General features: G+C 45.4%; 1 protein-coding gene across 2 annotated transcripts in view; it reads left to right on the plus strand.

Annotated features, from left to right (window-relative positions):
* The window catches only part of RNFT2 (ring finger protein, transmembrane 2), a 45,543-nt gene extending 22,728 nt beyond the window's left edge, over positions 1-22,815 (plus strand). For both annotated transcript variants that reach the window (XM_014964968.1, XM_014964978.1), the window contains exons 6-10: positions 385-538; positions 12,017-12,166; positions 18,771-18,836; positions 19,880-19,981; positions 22,262-22,815. In XM_014964968.1, coding sequence (XP_014820454.1) covers positions 385-538; positions 12,017-12,166; positions 18,771-18,836; positions 19,880-19,981; positions 22,262-22,396 — 607 coding nt within the window. In that variant the 3' untranslated portion in view covers positions 22,397-22,815. The remainder of the gene's footprint in view (positions 1-384; positions 539-12,016; positions 12,167-18,770; positions 18,837-19,879; positions 19,982-22,261) is intronic.
* The last annotated feature ends 1,226 nt before the right edge of the window (positions 22,816-24,041 follow it).

Below are 24,041 nucleotides of genomic sequence, written 5' to 3' on the forward strand. Positions count from 1 at the left end.
TGGTTTGCTTCAGACAGTGGCAGAGCACGAGGCATCTGAAGTTCTGCCCTCTCTGCCACATTTAATACACCGCTTCCTTTGTCACCAGTTTGTTTCACATGGACAAGTGGCTTTAGAGACTGCTGTTTGGGTCCTGCTTTCTAGTAGTGGGCAAACCTGCTGACCTCAGCAGAAATGGGCAAGAACAGACAAAGTCAAGAGGCCCAGAGGAACCATGGGACTACTTTGCATGTCTTATTCCTATCGCCCTCGAGAACTTCACTGAGGTTCAGTGCAGTTTCTAGGCTTTCTCTGGCCAGCAGTGGATAGAGCTGGATAGAGTGGATAGAAGCTTAACTGAGGTTCTCCTCATTGGTATTTGAGCCTTGTTGTCATGCTTTTCAGCCTCATCTTTCTGAAACCCAACCTTGAGAGGCTGGACTTCTTCGACCTGATGTGGATCGTGGGGATTGCAGACTTTGTACTGAAGTACCTCACCATCGCATTGAAATGCCTGATTGTCGCCCTGCCTAAAATCATCCTAGCTGTCAAGTCAAAGGTAAGAGTCATATCTCTTCTTGATATACAGATTATTGTCTTTGATAATCTAATACCTTTACAAAATGTCTGCAGCATGAAATATGGCTGGAAGAAAAAAAATAGTAAAATCTCTGGTAAAAATTTGGCAGAAAGTCACCTCGGTGGTGAGCTTTGGTTTTTGAGCCATCACAGACCTCAGCAAGGGTTTGGTAATGCCAGCAAGTAATTAAACTCCAGAGAGAGGTAAGCATTGCTTGAGAAGGAGCAGATACTAGAGGTGAGACAACTGCTTTTCTGGTTCACTTTGTTCTAAGTCTTGTTTTCTGAGTAATCTCTGTGAACAGATATTTCTTAAGCACAAATCTCTTAATTTAGTGGAAAGAAAATGCAAGTACTTGTCTCTTTGGCTTTCCTCTTGGATCAAAGAAGAAACAGCATTAAATTGAAGCTACTGATGCCACAAAAGGCAGCACCAGTTCTAGCCGTAGGTGAAGAAATACTGTAGCAAAATGGTGAACGTACTTAAATGTTTAGACAATCCTATGTAGACTAGGTCTAACTATTGAAACTTTTTCACTGCATTCTTTCTCTTTATATACTTTTTCATGGTTTTTCACTCTTACAGATCTGTCACGCCGCCCCTTTCTCCGCTCAGTAGCGTCTATGTTTCAGCAGCAAATGTAGCAATGTGTGTTATTTGCATTTGGTAAAGAAACTTCCTGGCAGCTAAAGGGATGAAAAGGCACTATATAGATGCAAGATATTATCATTCACCGCTGAAAGTCTCAGGCAGGGCACTTAAGGGGATATCTAAACTGGGAATAGTTTTGCTTACAAATGACATGGGTGGCAGGGGAGTTGAGCAGTTTGTTCCTGCACAGCAGGGCTATTCGAGATGGTTATTAATTTATTTCTGGCAATTGTCCAGCTCTTTTTTTTTTTTTTCCTCCTTCTATTATTATTATTTTATTTTGGGAGATTAATGTGCTAGGTCAGAGCATAATCCAGCCTGGGGAGGGAGGGAAAAGTGATGTGAATAGTCTTCCCAAGATAAATTGCAGTGTTGGAAAAGGTTCACAGCCTTTGCTTGCTTGTCTGAGAGCTATCCCAAGTACTCATTAATCCTTGTCGGGAGAGAAGAAAGAGAAGGGGTCTTTATTTGCAGCTACAGTGGGAGGCTGGTAAGATCACATCTGTCAAGGGCCTATAATGACTCAGAGCACAGATGCTTCATTTTTAATACCTTTTTCTGGATAGCAATATTTCTCACTTTTTTTTAAAGTCCCTTTTTGTCTTAGGATGTTGTTGATGGTCTCACTGTCCCTTGACATCTGAGACTGCTGTTACCTACCACTACGGATCTGGATTTATTTTTATCCCCCTTCTCTACACTGCATCCATTAAGCCAACCAAGGATGAGATCTGGTGTAACAAATTAAGCAAGATCAAACTGGGATGGGAGAGCTCCAAGAGAACCCCAGGATGCCATAGAAATTGTAATTGGTAACCACATAGCTGAGCTCTTTCCCTGAGTCTCATGACTTCTACAGGCCAACTCAGTGCTACACATCTTATTTTTCAGATATTTTTTTAAAATGTAAGCTTTTTCCAATAGGCACATTAACTTTGACCAGATTATTTCCGAGTTATTTGCTATCTAATACTTGCTAGAAGCAAAGTTACTCTCTTCCTCCCCGTATGCTTGTAGTAGTGTTTCTGCTGGAAGCTTAGCTTGTAGATCATGAACTCCTGCATGGTAGCAGGTAGCAAACTGCTGGAAAATACCAACTAAACTCACAGAGTAGAGCTAGAAGATTTATTCAAGAGAATTATACTGAGAATTATTTCTGCTGATGTAACTAGTCAGGACAGCAGGTTCTAGCTCCCCATAATACAAGGCTTGAGGTGGAGATTGCTTTACTGGCAGGGATAGAGTTCAGCTCAGCTGTCAATGGGATAGAGGTATTTTATCTTGAGCTTCCTTGCAGTACCTTCTTGCTGGCAGTCAGTAATAGATGATAAAACTTGCCCATGGATGGTATATTGGGGACTTTGATCAGTCTGCATTCAACCTCCAAGCAGGCTCTTCAGATTTTCCTCATTTTGGAAGTTCAAAGGCACTTCCAAAGCTAGTCTGGCTTTTCATGCTGCTCCTTGAGATTCTAGTCTTCTCTGAATACTCTGGTTTCACTGATGCTTGCGTAGCCTTTCTAGTACGAGGCATCTCCTCCTTTTAAGTCTTTTACCTCTCCACATCCATTGTGATTGGGTTTTTCTTTTACACATCAAAGTCATCATATCTCCCCTCAGTCTCCTCTGTAGACTAAGTAACACCACGTTTTTGAGTCTTAGAGATCATTCCTTCCAAATCTGATTATTCTCTTCTGGACTGTCTTCAGTCCCCCCTGTTTTCCAGACCATTTTTCCAGTCTGTCAGGATGAGTTTGGATAATAATCCTTTCCAGTGTGTTTACAGTCTCTCACAGTTCAGTGTCAGCTGTGCATTTAATAAGACTACGCTGTTCCAGCAGGATCATTAATGAAAACAGGGAGTAGTACTAAACTCTGCTTATTTCAGTTAGATGCATCTTTTCATTTCGTCAGTGAATACATTAAAAATTTGGACTAGAGACCAAACTGAGTCTTCCAGACTCTGGAAGACTCAGCTGTCCCAGTCTAAAGTACTTGAGTTATGTATTCCTAGTATGGACCCATCACAGGAAGAGCAACATTTGGTTTAAGATGACATCAAGAACCAGCTTGGATTTATGCTTTAACTGAGAAAAAGCAAGCTAAAATTAGGTTTGTTTTTGCCATCAGGATACAGAGAGCAGTAAAGATGATCATGAGCATGTGAAGTGTGAAGCATGAAGACTGCTGTATTATCAGGATACAACTAGCCAGAGTTCTTCAAGCTTGACTATCTCAGAAATGGACTACCTCTACAAGCAGTGCCTCCAAGGAATGTGGGAAGATTGAAAATTTGACAAAATAATCCCAGACTTTCCCAGCGTGTTTACAGTCTTTCACAGTTCAGTGTCAGCTTTTCATTTAATAAGACTACGCTGTTCCAGCAGGATCATTAATGAAAACAGGGAGTAGTACTAAACTCTGCTTATTTCAGTTAGATGCATCTTTTCATTTCGTCAGTGAATACATTAAAAATTTGGACTAGAGACCAAACTGAGTCTTCCAGACTCTGGAAGACTCAGCTGTCCCAGTCTAAAGTACTTGAGTTATGTATTCCTAGTATGGACCCATCACAGGAAGAGCAACATTTGGTTTAAGATGACATCAAGAACCAGCTTGGATTTATGCTTTAACTGAGAAAAAGCAAGCTAAAATTAGGTTTGTTTTTGCCATCAGGATACAGAGAGCAGTAAAGATGATCATGAGCATGTGAAGTGTGAAGCATGAAGACTGCTGTATTATCAGGATACAACTAGCCAGAGTTCTTCAAGCTTGACTATCTCAGAAATGGACTACCTCTACAAGCAGTGCCTCCAAGGAATGTGGGAAGATTGAAAATTTGACAAAATAATCCCAGACTTTCCCAGGTTCCAAAACAGCCCGAGAAACAGAGGTGTTAAGATAGGCTGAGAGCCTACATTCAGGGCAGAAGGTAGGGAAAGAAGAGCTTGTGAATAGGGGAGAAAAGCAGAAAATGGAAGGTAACCCCAACATCAGACTCCAGTCTTACACCTCTGCAGTCAGCAGGAGTTAGCAGGAGAAGGAACATACCTGTGGCTAAAGGTGTCCCTTCCTCCCCACGAGCTGCGATCGACACATCAAGCCGAGCACAAGTTCTAATAGCAGCTGGGCTCATCATTCCTTTGGAAGGGGGGCTTGGCTCCCACCCTCCATGCTGAAGGCTCTCCATTAAAAAAGGCAAATAAGATCATTTGGTTCAATATAAAATGAATTAAAGTAAATTAAACTGCAGGAGCCATGTGGCCTGCAGAGGCTTCCATTGTTGTACACACATAAATGGCAGCTTTTCATTTTCACTGCTAAGGAATGACAGCTTGAGGGGGGTGGAATTAAAAATAAGGAAATAAATAATAAAAAGACACCGTTGCCAAAGATTTCCTTTAGGAAATCCCAGGTGCCTGCAAGTCTCCCATCCCCTCCTCATGCTGTTGTCAACAATCTAAGCTGATGTCCTGGAGAATGGAGTGAAGCATGGTGGGGGAGGAGGGAGAAAGAGACCCAAACCAAAAGAACCTGGGATACCAATATATCCCTTGTCTTTACAGGGGAGAAAGGTACCAAGGACACACTTTTTTCCAACAGTCTTTCTGGCTGGTATATATGAAAGGCCCTAAGAAGGAGTTTTCTTTGCACAGTCAGTACAGATGTGCAGCCAAGTTACAAGGGGCTGCATTTCCAGAAGATTGAAAATTCAAAAGGAAAACACTAACATTTGTTTGTTGAAAACACAGTATGAAATTACCATTGAATAAATACTTGCCAGTTTTGTTTGAAAGCTGGATGTAGACATTGGAAATGAGCTTTTTTTTTTTTGTGGCAAGACTGGCATTACTCATGAGAAGTTTTTTTCTTTATGCTGTTCAAATGGTGTCAGGGGCAAGTGTACAAATACTAGCTCACACTCTTACTGTGGACTCCTCACTGCATCTTTCAAAATATTTGCTTGGCAGAATTTTTCTTATTTAAAAGTACCATCTCCTCAAATCCAGTTGGAGAAAACTTGGCCTGTATGTAGCAGCCATTCTTTACAGTTTTGCTCTAGGACTTTGGGCCAGATGCCTGTTTCAGGCACACACAGTGTTTCCTAGAATAGATGGTTACAGCTCTGCCATGTAAACAGGCACATTAAGCTTTCCATATTCCTTCTGAAGCTGCACCTTGGACATGAAAGGATGTGTTTTCCATGAAGTAGTATGATTTGGATCAGCTGAAGCAAACTTTCTCAAACTATCTAATCTGTGATACCTGTGTATTCTGAGTCTGAAGCTAGTAAGGCTTGATTTTGAGTAGCCCCAGTGCTCTTCCATGTTTCAATGGAGCACAACCACAGTTGCTTTGGTTATCATGTCACCACTGTTTCGGTGCACAGCCTTCTATAATTAGACAGTTGCTGTAAGGAAAGCAAGCACTTACCTTTTAATGGCTAGAATTGTTCTGCAGCCTGCCTCTGTGTCGTGTCAGAGCTCAGCCCTACGGGATACCATGGTCCAAATCCAAAATCCTGGTGTCGAGCCTTCCTCACTGGGCAGGCTGACCCTTCCTCCATTCCATGAGCAGTAGCACAAATGACTTACATGTGCAGAAGGTTTATGCTCCTCAAGCAACAAGCTCTTCTTGCACTAAGCATTTGTGTAGAACAACCCATGACACAGAACGAAGTCCATCCTTCTGCATCAGGGAAAAGAGAGCAAGCTGGAGCAGTTTGCTGCTGCCAAAGTGCTTGCTCTAGGCCACGGCCTCTTCCAGAAGGCTCACATTAGGAGAGAAGGTGCCAGGGGGAAGTTGTGTTAATTGTGCTGGTGATGACAGCAGGTTTCTAATGTCCCTGCAGCCGCTTTTTCATCATGGGACCAGATATTTATCAATCATTTAACATGAAGTTTCTACACATTTTCTTTCGTCCTGAGAAAAACAAGGCCTCTTGGAGCATTTGAGTCCTCTAGATGCTGATCAAAAAAATAGGGAAGCATTAAAACAAGCACTGAGAGCAAGCATATAGATGATACATTACAAAAAAATAACTGGGTGAAGATCTTCCTGTTCCTTATCTGTGTGATGTGCAAGTTAATCCTAGTCTTTAATGGTGTGGCTGACGTGGTGTTTCCAGATAGGTGGTAGCCTGTCTTCTCCTTACCCTCTCCTTGATGATCTTAGATGCTATTTGGGGAACTCGCTCAGATTCACTCTTCTTGGACAACAATCTGAGCTTTGATTCTCTAGAGCCACAGGAGCTACATGATGGTTCTGTGAAGACTTGTCCCTATTCCAGCCTGGGACAGATGTGGTGTCCCAGAATCATAAGTGTGGGATTTATTACTTATGAAAGAAAAAGACAAACTAAAGCATAAGGTTGAGGAACTGAGGACTTTTTTCAGTCCTTCCCCCAACACACTTTGAAAGTCAATATTATTAATTTCTTTAAAGGTATCGTTGCTCTTAGGTGTCTTCCAAGTTAACTTCTTGGTTGAAGATATCCAGGATGTGATTAAAAAAATGTCTTATTTTCCCCTCTAGTCTCACCTTGGAATTAGTCCTCGTTAGTTTTGCATGGATTTTCACCAGCATCCTCCATGCCACAATCCTGTTTACTGCTCCTACCCAATACTTTCTTATATTGGCAATACGACCTGAAATCTCAGCAGAGCCTGCTCTCCTCTGATCCAAATTGCCAGCAGGTCTCAAAAGTTTTTTCTAGCATCTTCCTGTTTCAGAATATGTCCTAATGCTGTTGGCAACAGAACGAGTGAGACTTGGAACTTCCCTTGAGTGCTAATCACAACTTACAGTTGCCTCATTGCAACTTCTCTCACTTCTCTGACATCCCATTTTAATTCCGCTGTGTAAAACCTTGGTGTGCCTTTCTGTTTCCTTCTGTGGAGGCACACATGCACACTTCCACAAAGCCTTATGTCAAAAGAGACTACAAAATTGATGCTGGGTTAGGCTGTGTGGGAATTAGCATTGCATCTGTAGTTGTATTTTGCCCCCTTTGGTGTGTATATATTGCAATTCGTTTTTTAATTATGTAATTCCATGTTATTTTTCTGTAAGACTTCTCCCGTCCATCACCAGTGTATGCTGTGCCCCACGGATGAAGCAAGGTGAGCTATTGAAAGAAGCTGCTGTAGAAACTGGAAAGTACATACAGAACAAAGAGACCATTGGAAGAACAACATCATTCTACAAGTTAGAGTTGAATGCTAGAGAATTAAATTCCATCCTTTTCTTTGCCAAATAATTCCTCTGTGATTCTAGAAAAGCCATGTACAACTACAAACTGAAGTCAGTGGTTTAGCTTTTAATGGTAACATGATCAATAAAATTAAGTGCTTTATATAAAGTCTAATCTCAGACATCTCATCTTGGACACCAAAAAAACCTTACCTTAACCTTAGTCTTTCCGTGTCTCAAGTTTTCATTTAGGAAATGCAGAGAATGGCTGTCCCTTATGTCAGCCAGCAATGGGATTTTTTTTTTTTTTTTAATATTTTACTCTAGTGGTGATGTCATAAAAAGACTGAAGAAATTTGAGTAATGTGCTACTCTGAGCAGAGCTCAAATAGCATGAAGTGATAGGATGCAGATCTGCCATCAAGTAGTAAGGGTATAACAAGGTACTAAAAATTACACGCTTAATAAATATCACTCACCCTCTGTGAAAAAATAGTGTGTGTTCACATGATTAGAATCTGTATAATGCTGCATGTACAGAAGGAAAACTGCAATTGTATGGAAATCCTGAACTCTGCTCTTCCAAAATAAGTGCTTGATTTTAAGTATAAAAATGGTCCTTCTATGTGGTGAAGGAGGTAGAAGAAAATGGAGGGTTATACATGAGTCATTGACTTAGGTTTTAACAAAGCCTTCTGGAAAAAAAAAAAAAAAAGTATCAAAATTTCACCATGTGGTATCACAGGGCTCATCAGCAGAGTTGCTATAATTAGATCCACAGCACAGTCCTTTGCCACTTGTGCTAATGAAGTGCTTGATAACAGGAGCAGCAGACTGTCAGCTCCTACAGGAACCTGCCGAGGAAGCAGGGTCAGAATGTGCTCCTTACGTTTTACTCAGGAGTTAACTCCAACCTGTTGCAAAGGCTTGATGAGAACAGGAACTTTCCTGGTATTGGACTCGACTCTAACCAGGAGCTGTAATTTCAGGTAATAACCAATTTAATCTAATCCCTGCAGTCCAGAAAGGAGATACACTTGGTCTGGAAGGCTGGCTCTAGCACAGTCCTGTCATCTATAGAGGCTGGCTCAAAAATAGCTTTTGCTAATCTTAGAGAGCTGCTCAATCTCTATAGAGTGTATTCAAGAGAAGATTCTCGGATTTACATGGATTTTTATGAAATAGGAGAAGTCACCTAACAGAGGTGAGCCTTGCCTTATTTCAAGCTGCTCTTCCAAGGTCTATAGGGTGTATTCAAGAGAAGATTCCCAGATTTACATGGGTTACACCTAACGGAGGTGGGCCTTGCCTTATTTCAAGCTGCTCTTCCAAGTCAGATGCACAGGAGAAACAGTTGTATTTGTGCTTGATATAACACACAGCTCTTCCTGATCTTGATGAGAAATATCTGAAGTGCTTTAGCTGAAGTTTTCAGACACAATACAGCTCGAGACAAGGATCTGGCTTTGAAAACTTCAGCCTAGATACAAGATATAACCTAGCCAAGATATAACAAAGCTGCAAAGCAGAAGACAAAGGTATATTGAGTGCACTTACCAATTCTAGGTGCCACCTGCAATGAGTTACTGCTATCAGAAGGCTAAATTTTGCTGCTGAAATTATAGGGAGAACTCCTCATTTTCTAAGCTTCTGGCTCAGAAGGAAGACCAGTCAGATGCACAGGAGAAACAGTTGTATTTGTGCTTGATATAACACACAGCTCTTCCTGATCTTGATGAGAAATATCTGAAGTGCTTTAGCTGAAGTTTTCAGACACAATACAGCTCGAGACAAGGATCTGGCTTTGAAAACTTCAGCCTAGATACAAGATATAACCTAGCCAAGATATAACAAAGCTGCAAAGCAGAAGACAAAGGTATATTGAGTGCACTTACCAATTCTAGGTGCCACCTGCAATGAGTTACTGCTATCAGAAGGCTAAATTTTGCTGCTGAAATTATAGGGAGAACTCCTCATTTTCTAAGCTTCTGGCTCAGAAGGAAGACCCCGCTTCCACTGCAGCCCTTTGTAGAATTAATTCTGATTTTCTAGGCACTTTTCCTTGTTTGAAAAAAGGGCTGGTGTGTTGCCCTGAGGTACCTGACAAACCTTATGTTTCTGTAAGTGTTTACCATAGCACTAGTTCTCTTCTAAATGATGCTCAGCTGTGCTTGTAATGCTTCCCTCCTCACTGTAATCACTCTAAGCTTATCAATAGGCCTCTCTTAAATGGTCAAGTGAGTGGTGTTAATGGGCTGGATGGAGAGATGCACCCGTTTAAAACTCAATTTCACTCTTGTGAGGCTGTTCACAAGTATCTAGCTGCTAAGAAATCCCAATATCCTGCAGCTGCCATTGAAAACTGAGGACTTGCATTAGATAAAGGCATTATAAAAGCTCTGTAAAGGGTGGAGATTATTTTTTTTTTTGTTAGAAATTTAAAATCTGTCACTTGCTGCATGATCATTTTAGAGCCACACTCTATCACTTCCCAGTTCTGCAGGGTAGCTGGACCTCTAGGGATTCCTGTGACCCATCTTTCCTTATGTCTTCCTGTGGGCTCTCGTTTTTTTGGTGCCTCAAAAACTTCTGTTGTAGAAAAATTTCAGCTTTGATGCCTCACATGTTGAATCCTGAGGTTCCATCTGATGCAACGAGAAAGAAAGCGGTGACCAGCCCAGCCTGCTGGGGAAGCAAGGCTAAAATAAAAGAAGCTGACTGTGAGCCTGGTGGGAGGAACATCCCGAAGTTCCATCTGATGCAATGAGAAAGAAAGCGGTGACCAGCCCAGCCTGCTGGGGAAGCAAGGCTAAAATAAAAGAAGCTGACTGTGAGCCTGGTGGGAGGAACGAGGCAGAGAAAGCAGTTTGTTGCCTTTAGCTTGCTGGTGGCTTTCATCAGAGCTGGCTGAGGAGGGGGAGGCAGAGAAAGAACCGCCTGTGAGAAGGGAAGGAGGTGACAGCATAGTCATTAGCAGACTGCGACCCTCTGTCACGGGGGCTCCTGAAATAAACGATGATTGTATTGAAGCACGAGGCTGGATAGAGACCTCTGCGCTAATTTAATAAATTGCTTGCATTTAGGCCCCCAGATTGTTGCTGTTATATTTTTTGCTATGTGATGCCACCTGGGATTAAGGAGGAGGAGGGGATGGAAAGAGGAAGAAAGCAGCCCAGGTCCGTTAGCAACCGCTGGTGTGACCTCACTCCTTGTCCCAGGGGGGAAATGAGATCATGAGAATGCCAGAGCTCTCTGAAGGATTCGATTTGCTCGCTGCAGCAGGATGGCCTGCGAGTGATCTCATCTCCCAGACCCTGGGGAGGGGCTGCTGCTGGCCTCGTGGATTGCAGAGGACTTAATCCCCACTCCAAATCTCACCAATTAACGGTTGACCTGCGATGACATCACCGATGACAAAGCTAGCTGGGACAACGCAGCAAAATTCCAGGGGAATTTCCCCCTTCTCCACGATCTTATCAAATAAAAGAATTTTGACATGTCAAAACCCAAATCCATCAGTCCAGATAATGTCACTGCAGGTTGAGCATAGTACTGGGCTCACAACTTGCCCTGACCTAGTGGCCTGTCACCAGCTGTCCCTTTTAAATAGTGTGGGACAGAACATAAACAGGTCCTCATTAAGACTGGGGGGGAGAGGGAGGCTAAATTAGATAGCTTTATTTAGCCAGCTTCTCAGCCCCAGTCTTAGGTGCTTTAAAATAGAAATTACATAGTAAGAAAAATCCATTTCCATTGTTGCACACCATGGTTGTAGTAAGGCAGGAGGGAGTTTATGTTACCTTACAGGTGTCCTTCAAGGAAGGAAAGCTCTCTAATTGGAGTAAACACCAGAATGGCAAGGACAGCTTTGGTGAAGGTTTACAAAGGATGTTGCCCATTCTTTGAGTCTCTTTTGAGAGAGAAGTGTTTCAGCCAGCATGCTTCCCCCTTCCCTCTTCTTTTCCTTCAGGTCCTTGGAAAGGCTTGGAATCTCTGAGTTTAAAATGCCTTGAGGGGTTTTTTTTTCCCAGAGCCAGACTTTTTGTCTGTGTGATGTACAAGATCCAACACACACCTGAGTGGAAGGGGAAGGATAATGGCAAATAGGTAATTAGCTTGATTCTTTGGGATGATGAGAAAGTTGTCAGGAAGACTGATGTCAAACTACATTTAAATTCTTGTACCTTCAGAAGGGGGTATAGCATCAAGGAGACTTACCTTTCATTCCTTTCCTTTGTTATCTACAACTGACATCATATTCATCCCTTAAAGCTTACAAGCTTTAAGCTCTGGTGCTAGCATTCAGTAGCATTGCACAGATAAGCAATAAGGTGTGTATCCATAACCTGCTCTATAAGTTTAAGATTCAAAAGGGTAGAATAGCTGGATAAATGACAGAGCAAGAGGAACACTAAGAAACAATGAAGTGACAGTTATCCTTTCTAGGCACTGAGTTGAATGGCTGCACAGCAAGTCACATCTCATGAATACTGGCCTTTGCACCATTTAAGTACATAGGTGGGCAATGAACACAAGTCCTATAAGCCCTGCACCTGTTAAGTGCTCTTATTTTGCTTTTCTAATAGTAATCATGTATCACTTGTTTGTTTTACAGGGAAAGTTTTATCTGATTATTGAGGAGCTGAGCCAGCTGTTCCGCTCCCTTGTCCCCATCCAGCTGTGGTATAAATACATCATGGGAGATGATCCATCCAGCAGTTACTTCCTAGGTGGGATCCTGATCATTCTGTACAGCCTGTGCAAGGTGAGTATCACCATGTTAATAATCTCTATGGGAGCTGTAGCAAGAGCAGAGAAAGCAGCACAGCAGAGGGGAACAAATACACCTTTTTGATTGTTGCTATCACTTCCCAGGAAGGAAAGCTGCACCAGCTGGGGACACCATGTGCTTGAGCTGCTAAAAGCATTTTGCTTCACCAGTATGTGGGCATTGCTGAGCTAAAGGAAGGTCTGCGACTGCTCGTGTGGTGTTGCATCAGGCTGATGAAGTCATTGCTGCTTTCTAATGCCTTTCTGTAAAGGCTAGAGGAGAATGGGAGTGCAGTCTTGTGGAACCAGTACAGGAAGAGAGGTTAGGCTAAAATAAAAGAAGCTGACTGTGAGCCTGGTGGGAGGAACGAGGCAGAGAAAGCAGTTTGTTGCCTTTAGCTTGCTGGTGGCTTTCATCAGAGCTGGCTGAGGAGGGGGAGGCAGAGAAAGAACCGCCTGTGAGAAGGGAAGGAGGTGACAGCATAGTCATTAGCAGACTGCGACCCTCTGTCACGGGGGCTCCTGAAATAAACGATGATTGTATTGAAGCACGAGGCTGGATAGAGACCTCTGCGCTAATTTAATAAATTGCTTGCATTTAGGCCCCCAGATTGTTGCTGTTATATTTTTTGCTATGTGATGCCACCTGGGATTAAGGAGGAGGAGGGGATGGAAAGAGGAAGAAAGCAGCCCAGGTCCGTTAGCAACCGCTGGTGTGACCTCACTCCTTGTCCCAGGGGGGAAATGAGATCATGAGAATGCCAGAGCTCTCTGAAGGATTCGATTTGCTCGCTGCAGCAGGATGGCCTGCGAGTGATCTCATCTCCCAGACCCTGGGGAGGGGCTGCTGCTGGCCTCGTGGATTGCAGAGGACTTAATCCCCACTCCAAATCTCACCAATTAACGGTTGACCTGCGATGACATCACCGATGACAAAGCTAGCTGGGACAACGCAGCAAAATTCCAGGGGAATTTCCCCCTTCTCCACGATCTTATCAAATAAAAGAATTTTGACATGTCAAAACCCAAATCCATCAGTCCAGATAATGTCACTGCAGGTTGAGCATAGTACTGGGCTCACAACTTGCCCTGACCTAGTGGCCTGTCACCAGCTGTCCCTTTTAAATAGTGTGGGACAGAACATAAACAGGTCCTCATTAAGACTGGGGGGGAGAGGGAGGCTAAATTAGATAGCTTTATTTAGCCAGCTTCTCAGCCCCAGTCTTAGGTGCTTTAAAATAGAAATTACATAGTAAGAAAAATCCATTTCCATTGTTGCACACCATGGTTGTAGTAAGGCAGGAGGGAGTTTATGTTACCTTACAGGTGTCCTTCAAGGAAGGAAAGCTCTCTAATTGGAGTAAACACCAGAATGGCAAGGACAGCTTTGGTGAAGGTTTACAAAGGATGTTGCCCATTCTTTGAGTCTCTTTTGAGAGAGAAGTGTTTCAGCCAGCATGCTTCTCCCCTTCCCTCTTCTTTTCCTTCAGGTCCTTGGAAAGGTTTGGAATCTCTGAGTTTAAAATGCCTTGAGGGGTTTTTTTTTCCCAGAGCCAGACTTTTTGTCTGTGTGATGTACAAGATCCAACACACACCTGAGTGGAAGGGGAAGGATAATGGCAAATAGGTAATTAGCTTGATTCTTTGGGATGATGAGAAAGTTGTCAGGAAGACTGATGTCAAACTACATTTAAATTCTTGTACCTTCAGAAGGGGGTATAGCATCAAGGAGACTTACCTTTCATTCCTTTCCTTTGTTATCTACAACTGACATCATATTCATCCCTGTAAGCTTTAAGCTCTGGTGCTAGCGTTCAGTAGCATTGCACAGATAAGCAATAAGGTGTGTATCCATAACCTGCTCTATAAGTTTAAGATTCAAAAGGGTAGAATAGCTGGATAAATGACAGAGCAAGAGGAACACTAAGAAACAATGAAGTGACAGTTATCCTTTCTAGGCACTGAGTTGAATGGCTGCACAGCAAGTCACATCTCATGAATACTGGCCTTTGCACCATTTAAGTACATAGGTGGGCAATGAACACAAGTCCTATAAGCCCTGCACCTGTTATGCATCTCGTGATGCACCATTTAAGTACATAGGTGGGCAATGAACACAAGTCCTATAAGCCCTGCACCTGTTAAGTGCTCTTATTTTGCTTTTCTAATAGTAATCATGTATCACTTGTTTGTTTTACAGGGAAAGTTTTATCTGATTATTGAGGAGCTGAGCCAGCTGTTCCGCTCCCTTGTCCCCATCCAGCTGTGGTATAAATACATCATGGGAGATGATCCATCCAGCAGTTACTTCCTAGGTGGGATCCTGATCATTCTGTACAGCCTGTGCAAGGTGAGTATCACCATGTTAATAATCTCTATGGGAGCTGTAGCAAGAGCAGAGAAAGCAGCACAGCAGAGGGGAACAAATACACCTTTTTGATTGTTGCTATCACTTCCCAGGAAGGAAAGCTGCACCAGCTGGGGACACCATGTGCTTGAGCTGCTAAAAGCATTTTGCTTCACCAGTATGTGGGCATTGCTGAGCTAAAGGAAGGTCTGCGACTGCTCGTGTGGTGTTGCATCAGGCTGATGAAGTCATTGCTGCTTTCTAATGCCTTTCTGTAAAGGCTAGAGGAGAATGGGAGTGCAGTCTTGTGGAACCAGTACAGGAAGAGAGGTTAGCTCTCCAGGCTTCTAAATGCAGCACTGGGAGGAAGGTTGCAGGCAGTTACATGTTTCTCTCTAAGCCTTCCTCTGCCTGTCAGGGCAGGGTAGGTACTCTGTCACTCGGTACTGAATGCAGCAGGGAGAGCGAGCATCACCCAAGTCCTGCCTAAGTAAACCAGGCACACTGAATAGATGGGGCTTATTTAGAAGAGTCCCAAGTGTGTAGGGATAGAGCAGGACATGTGGCTACTGTTGCAGCTATATGTTGCGTAGGAATGGGGCAATGCAACCTCTGCTGTCCAGGAATTTACAGTTTTTGTCAGCACAATAGGCAGAGGAGCTCATGGGAAGTGAGGTGACTTGGTCACAGGAGGCCTGTGATCAGGCCAGAAACAGAGCAAACAGTACCAGAATAAGAGACACACGAGACCAGCATAGCTCTCTGCACACCCATCCATTCTCTCAGCTCTATGATTCCAGTTCTTTGTGCTGCAAGAGAGGATTTTTGTCCCTTCCAAAGATTTCATTGTCTGGATCCCCTCTAGACAACAGTATCCAGCCCTTCTGGCTCATGAGGCCAGGTAATACACAGATCACAGGTACAAGGACAGATTTCAAGTGATCTTTCAGGTATCCCCCCCAGAGATGGATGCTTACCTGCAGTCTCACATGCTTTTTCTTACATCTGGAGAAATCATCATAGCATGAAGAAGCACTGGGGGCCATCTGCTCCTTGGAGAAAGGGGAGCCAAGCACAAAACCATGGCTGGCAGGGCAATGGCCTCACCAGCCAGGGCCCAGCTCCACAGCACCCAAACAAGATGAGCAGGGCAGGCCTGGAGGTAATAGACAAGATCTTCAGATGGTGAGGCAGGTCCAAGATAAAGCCAGAGTATCAGTCCACAAGTCAGGATCAGGTCTGGTGATGGCAGCCAGGGTCAGACACAGTCTAACAACCACAGGGTATAGCCGTAGCGATGGGAGAGGTTTAGGGTCAGGGTGGGAAGTCATTCTGTGTGCTGGGGTGTCCAAATCCATGGGATCTATAGCTAGGCACAGGGATAGCTATGCCTGAGCTGGAAACTCACACAGCACAGCTCAAACATGAAGTAGGGACCTCCAGGGCTGAGCTTAAATAGAGCTCTTGGGCCTATGAGCAGGGGTTGGGGGTGGTGACCCCAGGTGAGGCTCATAGGGGCCAGGAAGGGCTATTAATGCATTTAGGGTACTGACACATAGGTGTAAGCAGTTCTTTCTGAGCTAGCTTGATCTACTATGAAGCCTTTAAAAATGGTGCGATAACCTAGATTGGAAAAGCAATCTCATTTTGAAGAGTTCTGTCCATCTATTATTTAGGAGCTCCATGAGGAGGGACAGCTATTTACTGGCCTTGAGTATAACTTAGGATGAGGACTGTGGGGCACACTTGTGTGAAAGTGCCTTGGCAACAGCGTAACAGCTGTTTGCTGGCCTTGAGTATAACTTAGGATGAGGACTGTGGGGCACACTTGTGTGAAAGTGCCTTGGCAACAGCGTATGCCTTTAACATGCATGTTCTTCCTTCAGTTCATTGAGTTCATCAGAGGTGTAAATGGATGGATAGGCCAGCTGAAGGGTGATAGGTGCAGGAACATGGCCCAGGTCATTGTGTGGCAACTCCTTAGTACCACAGAGGTGTCCAGCTTAGGGTTAGACCTCTGCATGCTGGAGACTTTGCTTGGAAGGGAAAGAAAAGTGGGAGCATGCTCTTCCAATACAGATCATGAAATACTAGGTGCGCGCATCCCATTTACAATCACAAGAGCTTCAGGTCTAATTCCTTGCCTAAGACACTGAAAATATACCCAAAGGAGTCCGCATTAGCAAAGCCACAAACCACATTAGAAAAACCACAGAAGCCAATTTGGCACTCAGACCTTCTGTGCTCCTGGCAAAAATCCAGGGCTCCGCTAGGGCTGTAGCCCCTTTCCCTAGACAAAGGGCAGGCTCGAGGCTCAGAAGGTTGTAGGTAGTGTAGCTGATGGGAGCTCTCTTGGTGTCTCTGTCTGGACTGTGAATCTCTGATTTTGGCATCCAGATGTTATTTTTCGCCTGTCCTGACCAGAAGCACTCACTGGCTGTGAACCCAGTTGTTGCAGTCCTATTGTTAGAGATAGGATGCAACATAGGCTTCAGTGCATGGGGTGATAAATGGATGTTGAAGAGAATACTGAAACCTGCATCTTTTGGGGGTGCAGGAAACTGCAAAGGAAAAAAAAAATGAAGGAGGGAAATGGACAGGGAGAAGAGGAGCCATCAGAGCCAGAGCAAAGGCATTGAAGGCACACGATCAGCAAAGCAACCAGAAAAAGCTGTGAATTGGGCTGTGGGAAAGAGCTGGTCCCTATCCTTATTAGAAGAGAAAGAGTCTGTAGTAGTGGGCAGCCTCGAGTGGTAGTTGCTGACTGGAAGCATTACTGGAAGGACCCTGGGAGCCTTTTTACGTGCTGACTGGAAGCATTATTGGTGCCTTCATTTGATTCCACATCTATTGCATGATGATCTCATTGGCATTCCCTGCGGTGAGCCCACTTAATCATGCTAACCAAAAAAAAATAAAAAAATTGAAAAGCCAACTCCAGGCATTCTGGTGCCTTTGTCCTGCGAGTCCACTGCAGCTCTGCATGTTCTGCATCGCATCTTCCCCTGCCCTCCCTGCTTCTCACTCAGGTTAGAAATGGAAAGGTCCTGTTATGTCATCTGGCCCTTCTCCCAACTAATGCAGGGCTGTTCTTCATTTCTTCATATCTTGTCCAGTTCATAGTGTCTTTTTCCCTGTGTTCTGCCAGCAGATAGGGAAGATGAAGCTGGCATACCAGATTGGGCTATCAAATTGTTTTCCCTTTTATTAGTAGTCCCTTGTCTTCACTTTCAGACTGCTGAGTGTCTCCTCTCTTCCTCAGCCCCTTGATATTTGTAGGTAGTTTATCATCTTTTCCTTCTACTTTCCTACTGCTCAGCCAAACTGTAAATATTTATGTCTCTTTGCAGAAATCATTTTCTGCAGGCTCATTTTCTGCCCTTCTCTGAACTGCTTTTAGTCTTTAATGGGGAGCCCAGAATGAGCCCCGCTCTCCAGATGCACTTACATCATGTTTGCTGGGCAATGGAGGGAGGGGAGAAGAAGAGGACGTGGTGTTGCCCCTGCTCTTTGGGAGTCTGCAAAGTACCAACGTGCTGGAAATTCACTTCTTTCCTGGCTTTTTAAGTTTCTCACTCTCTAGGTGGATGGGAGCAACTCAGCCTCAGTCCTTCCCATTCCTCAGGCTGTCCTTCTCACGGTAGCATGTAATCACTGCACTCTGCTGTCACTCTCTGCGGCCGGACGGGCCATTCCCACCCCTTCTTTCATAGCACCATCTGGGCCTTGAAGTGTCAAGCTGTGTGGCTCTGCCTGCCCTGGAAATCCCCCTTTTCCCCAGAGGCTAAGGAAAGACATTTTCTGCCTTTTCCATGTGAAAAGACTGCCCTTTCTTCCTCCAGCTGCCTGCAGTGTTTTCTAACCTCACTTCTAGGCTTTTCAGGTACTCCCTTCTCAGGGTGGGAATTTTAGTCCTTTCCTCCCTCGGGGGCTGGGAAATTTATCCTTCTGCAACCCCCCAATGCCTGCTCCTCTTTCTGTCCTGTAAAGTCCCCCTGGTGTGCAGACTGTTGTTACCAGAGCTTTTTGGACTACCCTTCTGCACTGTCGATTCACATTTATTACATACTCCATGATCATTATAAAATATTTTTCGGCACCATTGTTACTCGGGATTTTTTTTGGTCTTTCCAATATCCATTTGGAGACACTGTACCACGTGTTTCCTGAGTTTCTGGATTGTACACACATGTGCGTGTGCACACACACACACTTTGTGAAAAGTTTCTGAAATGGAATGTCTTTATTGCAGTCTTTTGACATCTGTGGTCGTGTGGGAAGTGTCCGGAAGGCACTGAAGGTCCTTTGCACCCCACAGGTAAGCAGTCAGACATATTGCACCAGTTTCATAGCTTACTTGTTACTATTAAATGATGGGGTTGAAAATTGCTCAGTGTATGAAGTTCATGGAATAAAACAATCCAGTATCGTGGCTGGATAAGCTGGTATCTCTTCTCAGGGATGTTAAGAACCATTTCTCATACCTGCTCTGTCCCAGCTACGGTAAGAGATGGGAGCTGGTCTGGCCTGTTTGGTCTGATTGAAAGCCCTGTGTAATATGGATTAATCCACTGAGACCAAAACTGCAAGAAGCTGACAAGACTTTGTAGTGCAGAGTGTGAGAGAGACTTTAAATGGAGGTATGTAATGCCTGCTGTGCAGTGACATTGAAGAGATCCTGCAGGACACAGAAGTTATCCCAGGCATGGCATTATGCAGTGCTGCTATTAAGGTCTGTTGCAGTGAAATACTCTGGCTTATATTTTAAAATGGTAAAATCTGAAAATCTGAAAAAAGATTGTAGGGGAAAGGAACTTTGTTTGAGCTTGTCTTGCTTATTCTGTGGGCTTGGGCTGGTCATTTTTCCTCAGCATGTTTCCTTTTTCCCTGTTACTGTTACTACAACAGGAGAAGCAACATTTACTTTCCATGTATTTAAAAAGAAAAGTGGGAAGCCTGTGGGTGCTGCTCCTGTTATTCTTTCTGCTATTGTCTAACTTGCTAATAATAATACCTCCCACTAACTAAACACCTCTGCAAATGATGCTGAATTAATCCTTTCAGCTCCCTGTTGAGCTCATTAAATTTCATTATCATTGCTCCACAAGAGGAGGCACTAAAAGATGGAGTCAGCTCGAGGGGAAAACAAAACAGAGAGCAGAGAGCTCCAGACTCCCCGTGTTCGGTGTGCTGGTGCCCAGAGCTCCCTCCCCCATACACAGGGACATAACACCAGTGTCCTTCCCAGGACACACAGGGACTCTGGGTGTGAAAAAACGTGTCTAAGTGTATGCTTAGCCACAAACCAGATTATCTTCAAACCCTTTGGCGTGGGGATGTTTTCCCACCTCTCCCTAACAGACCTATGGAGTCCGTGCCACCAGCCAGCAGTGCAGTGAGGCAGGTGACATCTGTGCCATTTGCCAAGCGGAATTCAGGGAACCTCTCATCCTTATGTGCCAGGTAAGACCCTGAGCTTCCCACGTCATGTTCCCCTGGTGGCATTCATTTGGTTGACTTCTGCAGCTGGGGAGAGGCACACTTAGCCTAGGTACTCCTAAAATCATCTGCTGGGTCTTGATCTAGGTCCTAGTGGATATTTATTGCCCTCTCCTGGATAGCCAGGGTTTCGTGGTAGCTGAGCCACTCTTCAGGGGCTGATCACAGAATCACACAACGATAATGGGGTTGGAAGGGACCTCTGGAGACCACCCAGTCCAACCCCCTGCCAGAGCAGGTTGCACAGGAACGTGTCCAGGCAGGTTTTGAATGTCTCCAGAGAAGGAGACTCCACCACCTCCCTGGGCAGCCTCTGCCAGGGCTCTGCCACCCTCACAGCAAAGAAGTTTCTCCTCATGTTTAGATGGAACTTCCTATGTTGAAGTTTGTGCCCATTTCCTCTTGTCCTGTCACTGGGCACCACTGAGAAAAGACTGTCCCCATCCTCCTGACACCCACGCTTTAACTATTTATAAGTATTGATGAGGCCCCCCATCAGTCTTCTCCAGACCCAAGTCCCTCGGTGTTGATGAGGCCACCCATCAGTCTTCTCCAGACCCAAGTCCCTCAGCCTCTCCTCCTAAGAGAGATGTTCCAGGCCCCTTATCATCTTTGTGGCCCTCTGTTGTACCCTGTCCAGCAGTTCCTTGTCCTTCTGGAACTGGGGAGCCCAGAACTGGACACAGTGCTCCACATGGAACCTCGCCATGGAGAGTAGAGGGGCAGGATGACCTCCCTCCACCTGCTGCTCACACTCTTCCTGATGCCTCCCAGGATGCCATTTGCCTTATGGGCCACAAGAGCCCATTGCTGGCTCATGATCATCCTGGTGTCCACCAGGACTCCCAGGTCTTTTTCCTCAGAGCTGCTCTCCAGCAGGTCAGCCCCCAATCTGTCCTGGTGATCATGGCTACTAAGATGGAAAAGAGCACCCTGGTAGCCCAGGGGCTGCCAGTTGGCACTCCAGATCCTGGATCTGGAATGCAAGACGTTTTTATCTGACCCTTGGGGACAGTGGATGGTCAATGGGCAGCTGAATGACGAGCAAGTGCTACCAGAGGGACGTAGATCCAGAGTGAGCCCGACAGGGCACATGAAGACTGGTGCAGCACCAGGTAATCATGGTCTGGCCTCTGTACCCCTGGCCAGGAATAAAAGGAGTTCTGCACATAGAAGTTGGTCAGTGCTGCCAGTCAGTGGGAATTGTGGTGTTTCTCCTTTGGTAACCACTGGCAAAGCCTAGAGCTTAAGAACAGCGTGCTCTGAGTGATGCCATAACCCTGATCTGGGGCGAGTAAGACCCTTTGAACACACCGTGCTGCTGTGGATTCTGTTAATGTGTCCGAGGGCAGTGAAGGCAGTGCCTTGTGGCACATCTGGTGGTGCTTCCCCAAGATTTCCTCTTCTGTTGCTTGTACCTCCATCATGTTTGCCTGTCGTGGTGGTAGTTGTGCATCCTGGAGGTTGTCTCTGGTTGCTGTGTGGCTGTGTGCAGGAAAACATTGGGCAGAACGATTCAGCCATTTCTGGGCATGGAAGTGGTGGGGTGTGTGCTTTCTTGTGATATCAAAATAAAGCTCAAGAGCCTTTTTTTGGAGAGCTTTAACATTCCCATACTTTGTAACAGGGTTGTCAAATTAAAGTAGGTCACCTCTGCGTCAAAAGTGTCTCTTACTGTTCCTGTGAACATCTGTGCAGATGTTACCAAGCTGTAAGCCCCAGAGAACCTATCTTTGTGTCTGAGTCTGATGACATTTCTGCTGACTCCACATGTTGGGGGGGGTCTCAGCTTCTTACAGCTTCTAACCCCCCACTTCTTGCCCTGCTCCTGCTCTTCCCCTCTGTGTCCTGGATGGACGCCCCCCCGAGCACCCTTTGTACCCAGGGCAGGTCATGGGGACAATCCTGATGTGGCTCAGCATAGAAATGAGAGGAGAAGATAATGGGTGAAAACTGACATTTATAGAGGAGGGGAAACTGGGACTGGGAAGCTACTGGCTGAGACTGGGTGATGTGAGCAGGAAACAGCGAGTGCAGGGAGGAGGAGGGGGAAGAAGGGGGTTGTTTGAGCTAAGGAAAAGCTTGTGAAATAACCCAGGGAACTGAGGATGGAAACAGGGTAGAGAAAACCCTCTGAACTGAACCCACCTGGGCTTAATCCTTACTTGCTGCTGTGGCTGTCGCACTTAGTGATGAGCCAGGATCTCCTGCCCCCATCCTGCTGACACCCTTTTGTCTCCACAGCACGTGTTCTGTGAGGAGTGCCTCTGCCTCTGGTTCGACAGGGAGAAGACCTGTCCCCTTTGTCGCTCTGTCACGGTGGAAACCCTGCGTTGCTGGAAGGATGGCACCACCTCTGCTCATTTCCAGGTGTACTGAAACCAAAACGTAGCCACAAATGGAGTAACCTGTGTGGGGAGAGGAAAGAGCTGGAAAATCTGGTGATCCCTATTAAGTTGCCTGTGGATTTGTTGTCCTTGCTCCAGGAGCTGACAGAACAATTGTTAGTAGCTGGAAACTTTATCCTCAAAGGCAAGAAAGATGTGGTTTACGTTATGGCAAACGCCACGGTAAAGCCACAGCCAAGATTTTTTTCTTGACTGTCCCTGGTTATAAACTGCCTGGGATGTTTCCTTTTGTCCTGTCCTTTTAGCATTAGATAAATATTGTGTGTATAAAGCAATCATACTGTGAATTGTGTGTGTAGAACCTGGTGTACTGTAAAAAAAACTGTCCTCTGGCTCACGGCTGGTGAGATTCTTCACATTAAATGGCCCTGAATCTGTCACTGCATGGAATTAGGCTGTTGCTGTTGCATTACCTTTGAGAACCCTTCCAGAACGGTGCTTCAGAGCCCTGTGCCCAGAGTTCATGGGGGACGGGAGAACCATCACCTCCCAGGGGTCGGGGTTTGCAGTTGATTCCACAAATTGCCATCTTAATAAAACCTCAAAGGAACTTGGGAAAGACCACGGTAGCAAAGCTGGAAATGACACTCTCTTTTCTTGGGAATGTTTTTCCTCTTTAATTGTCGTGGTCAGACGTTCTGATTTCCTGACATATGGGGAGGACATGGGGAGGTGGGGGAAAGCCGGGGGGAGATTAAAGTCCAGTTTGATTCTGAGATGAAAAGTTCAGATCCTAACCAAGAGACCATCCCAGATGGAGGTATCTCTGCCATACGCTCCTCAGCGCAGCCCCTTGGGGCAAACCTTACTGGTGTTAAAACCCAGCGCCACCCAGGACCTGCCTGGGCCCAAACCCAGAATTAAGGTGCTCACGTGGCACCGGAGCCCACACAGCACTGTGGATACCAGGAATGCTGGGGCGTCAGGATGCAGGCCCCCCTGGAGAGACTGGGGTTAGTGGGATTTACTGGCTGGAGGGCAGAATTATAGAGAAGCAGCTGGAGGAGCCAGCCTGGATAATCCACCCGCGACGGTGGAGACTTGGTTGTAACTCATCTGCTTTAGGGATCACAGAATGACATGGGGTTGGAAGGGTGACGGTGGAGACTTGGTTGTAACTCCTCTGCTTCAGGAATCACAGAGTCACACGGGGTTGGAAGGGACCTCTGGAGATCATCCAGTCCAACCCCCTGCCAGAGCGGGTCCACCCAGAGCAGGTTGCACAGGAACGTGTCCAGGTGGGTTTGAATGTCTGCAGAGAAGGAGAAGCTCTTGGAGGAGCTTCCTCGTGTTGTGAGCAGGTGAATTAACAGACTGGGTATCGCTGTGATCCCATCTCTGCTGGGGGTGCTCACACACAGACACCGCTGCAGTTTGTGCTCCGGAGCTTTCTCTTTCCCTAAACAGCCCCTGCTGTTTCGCTGCACACCCAGAGAAAGCGCCTCAGGAGGCAGCGGTGGCATCTCCCAGGCTCATTGCTATGGAAGCGGCTCCAATCCAGCTTGAGTGGGTCATCGGGAAGAAGCCAACCTGGGGGAAACGAGCCCGTGTCAGGTACCCACTGCCGCCTGCCCGGGGACTCTGCTGGGAGCAGGGAAGCGAAGGGGAGCTGATGG

The sequence above is a fragment of the Calidris pugnax genome, unplaced genomic scaffold, assembly GCF_001431845.1.
Source record: "Calidris pugnax isolate Ruff unplaced genomic scaffold, ASM143184v1 scaffold32, whole genome shotgun sequence".
Lineage (NCBI taxonomy): Eukaryota > Metazoa > Chordata > Aves > Charadriiformes > Scolopacidae > Calidris > Calidris pugnax.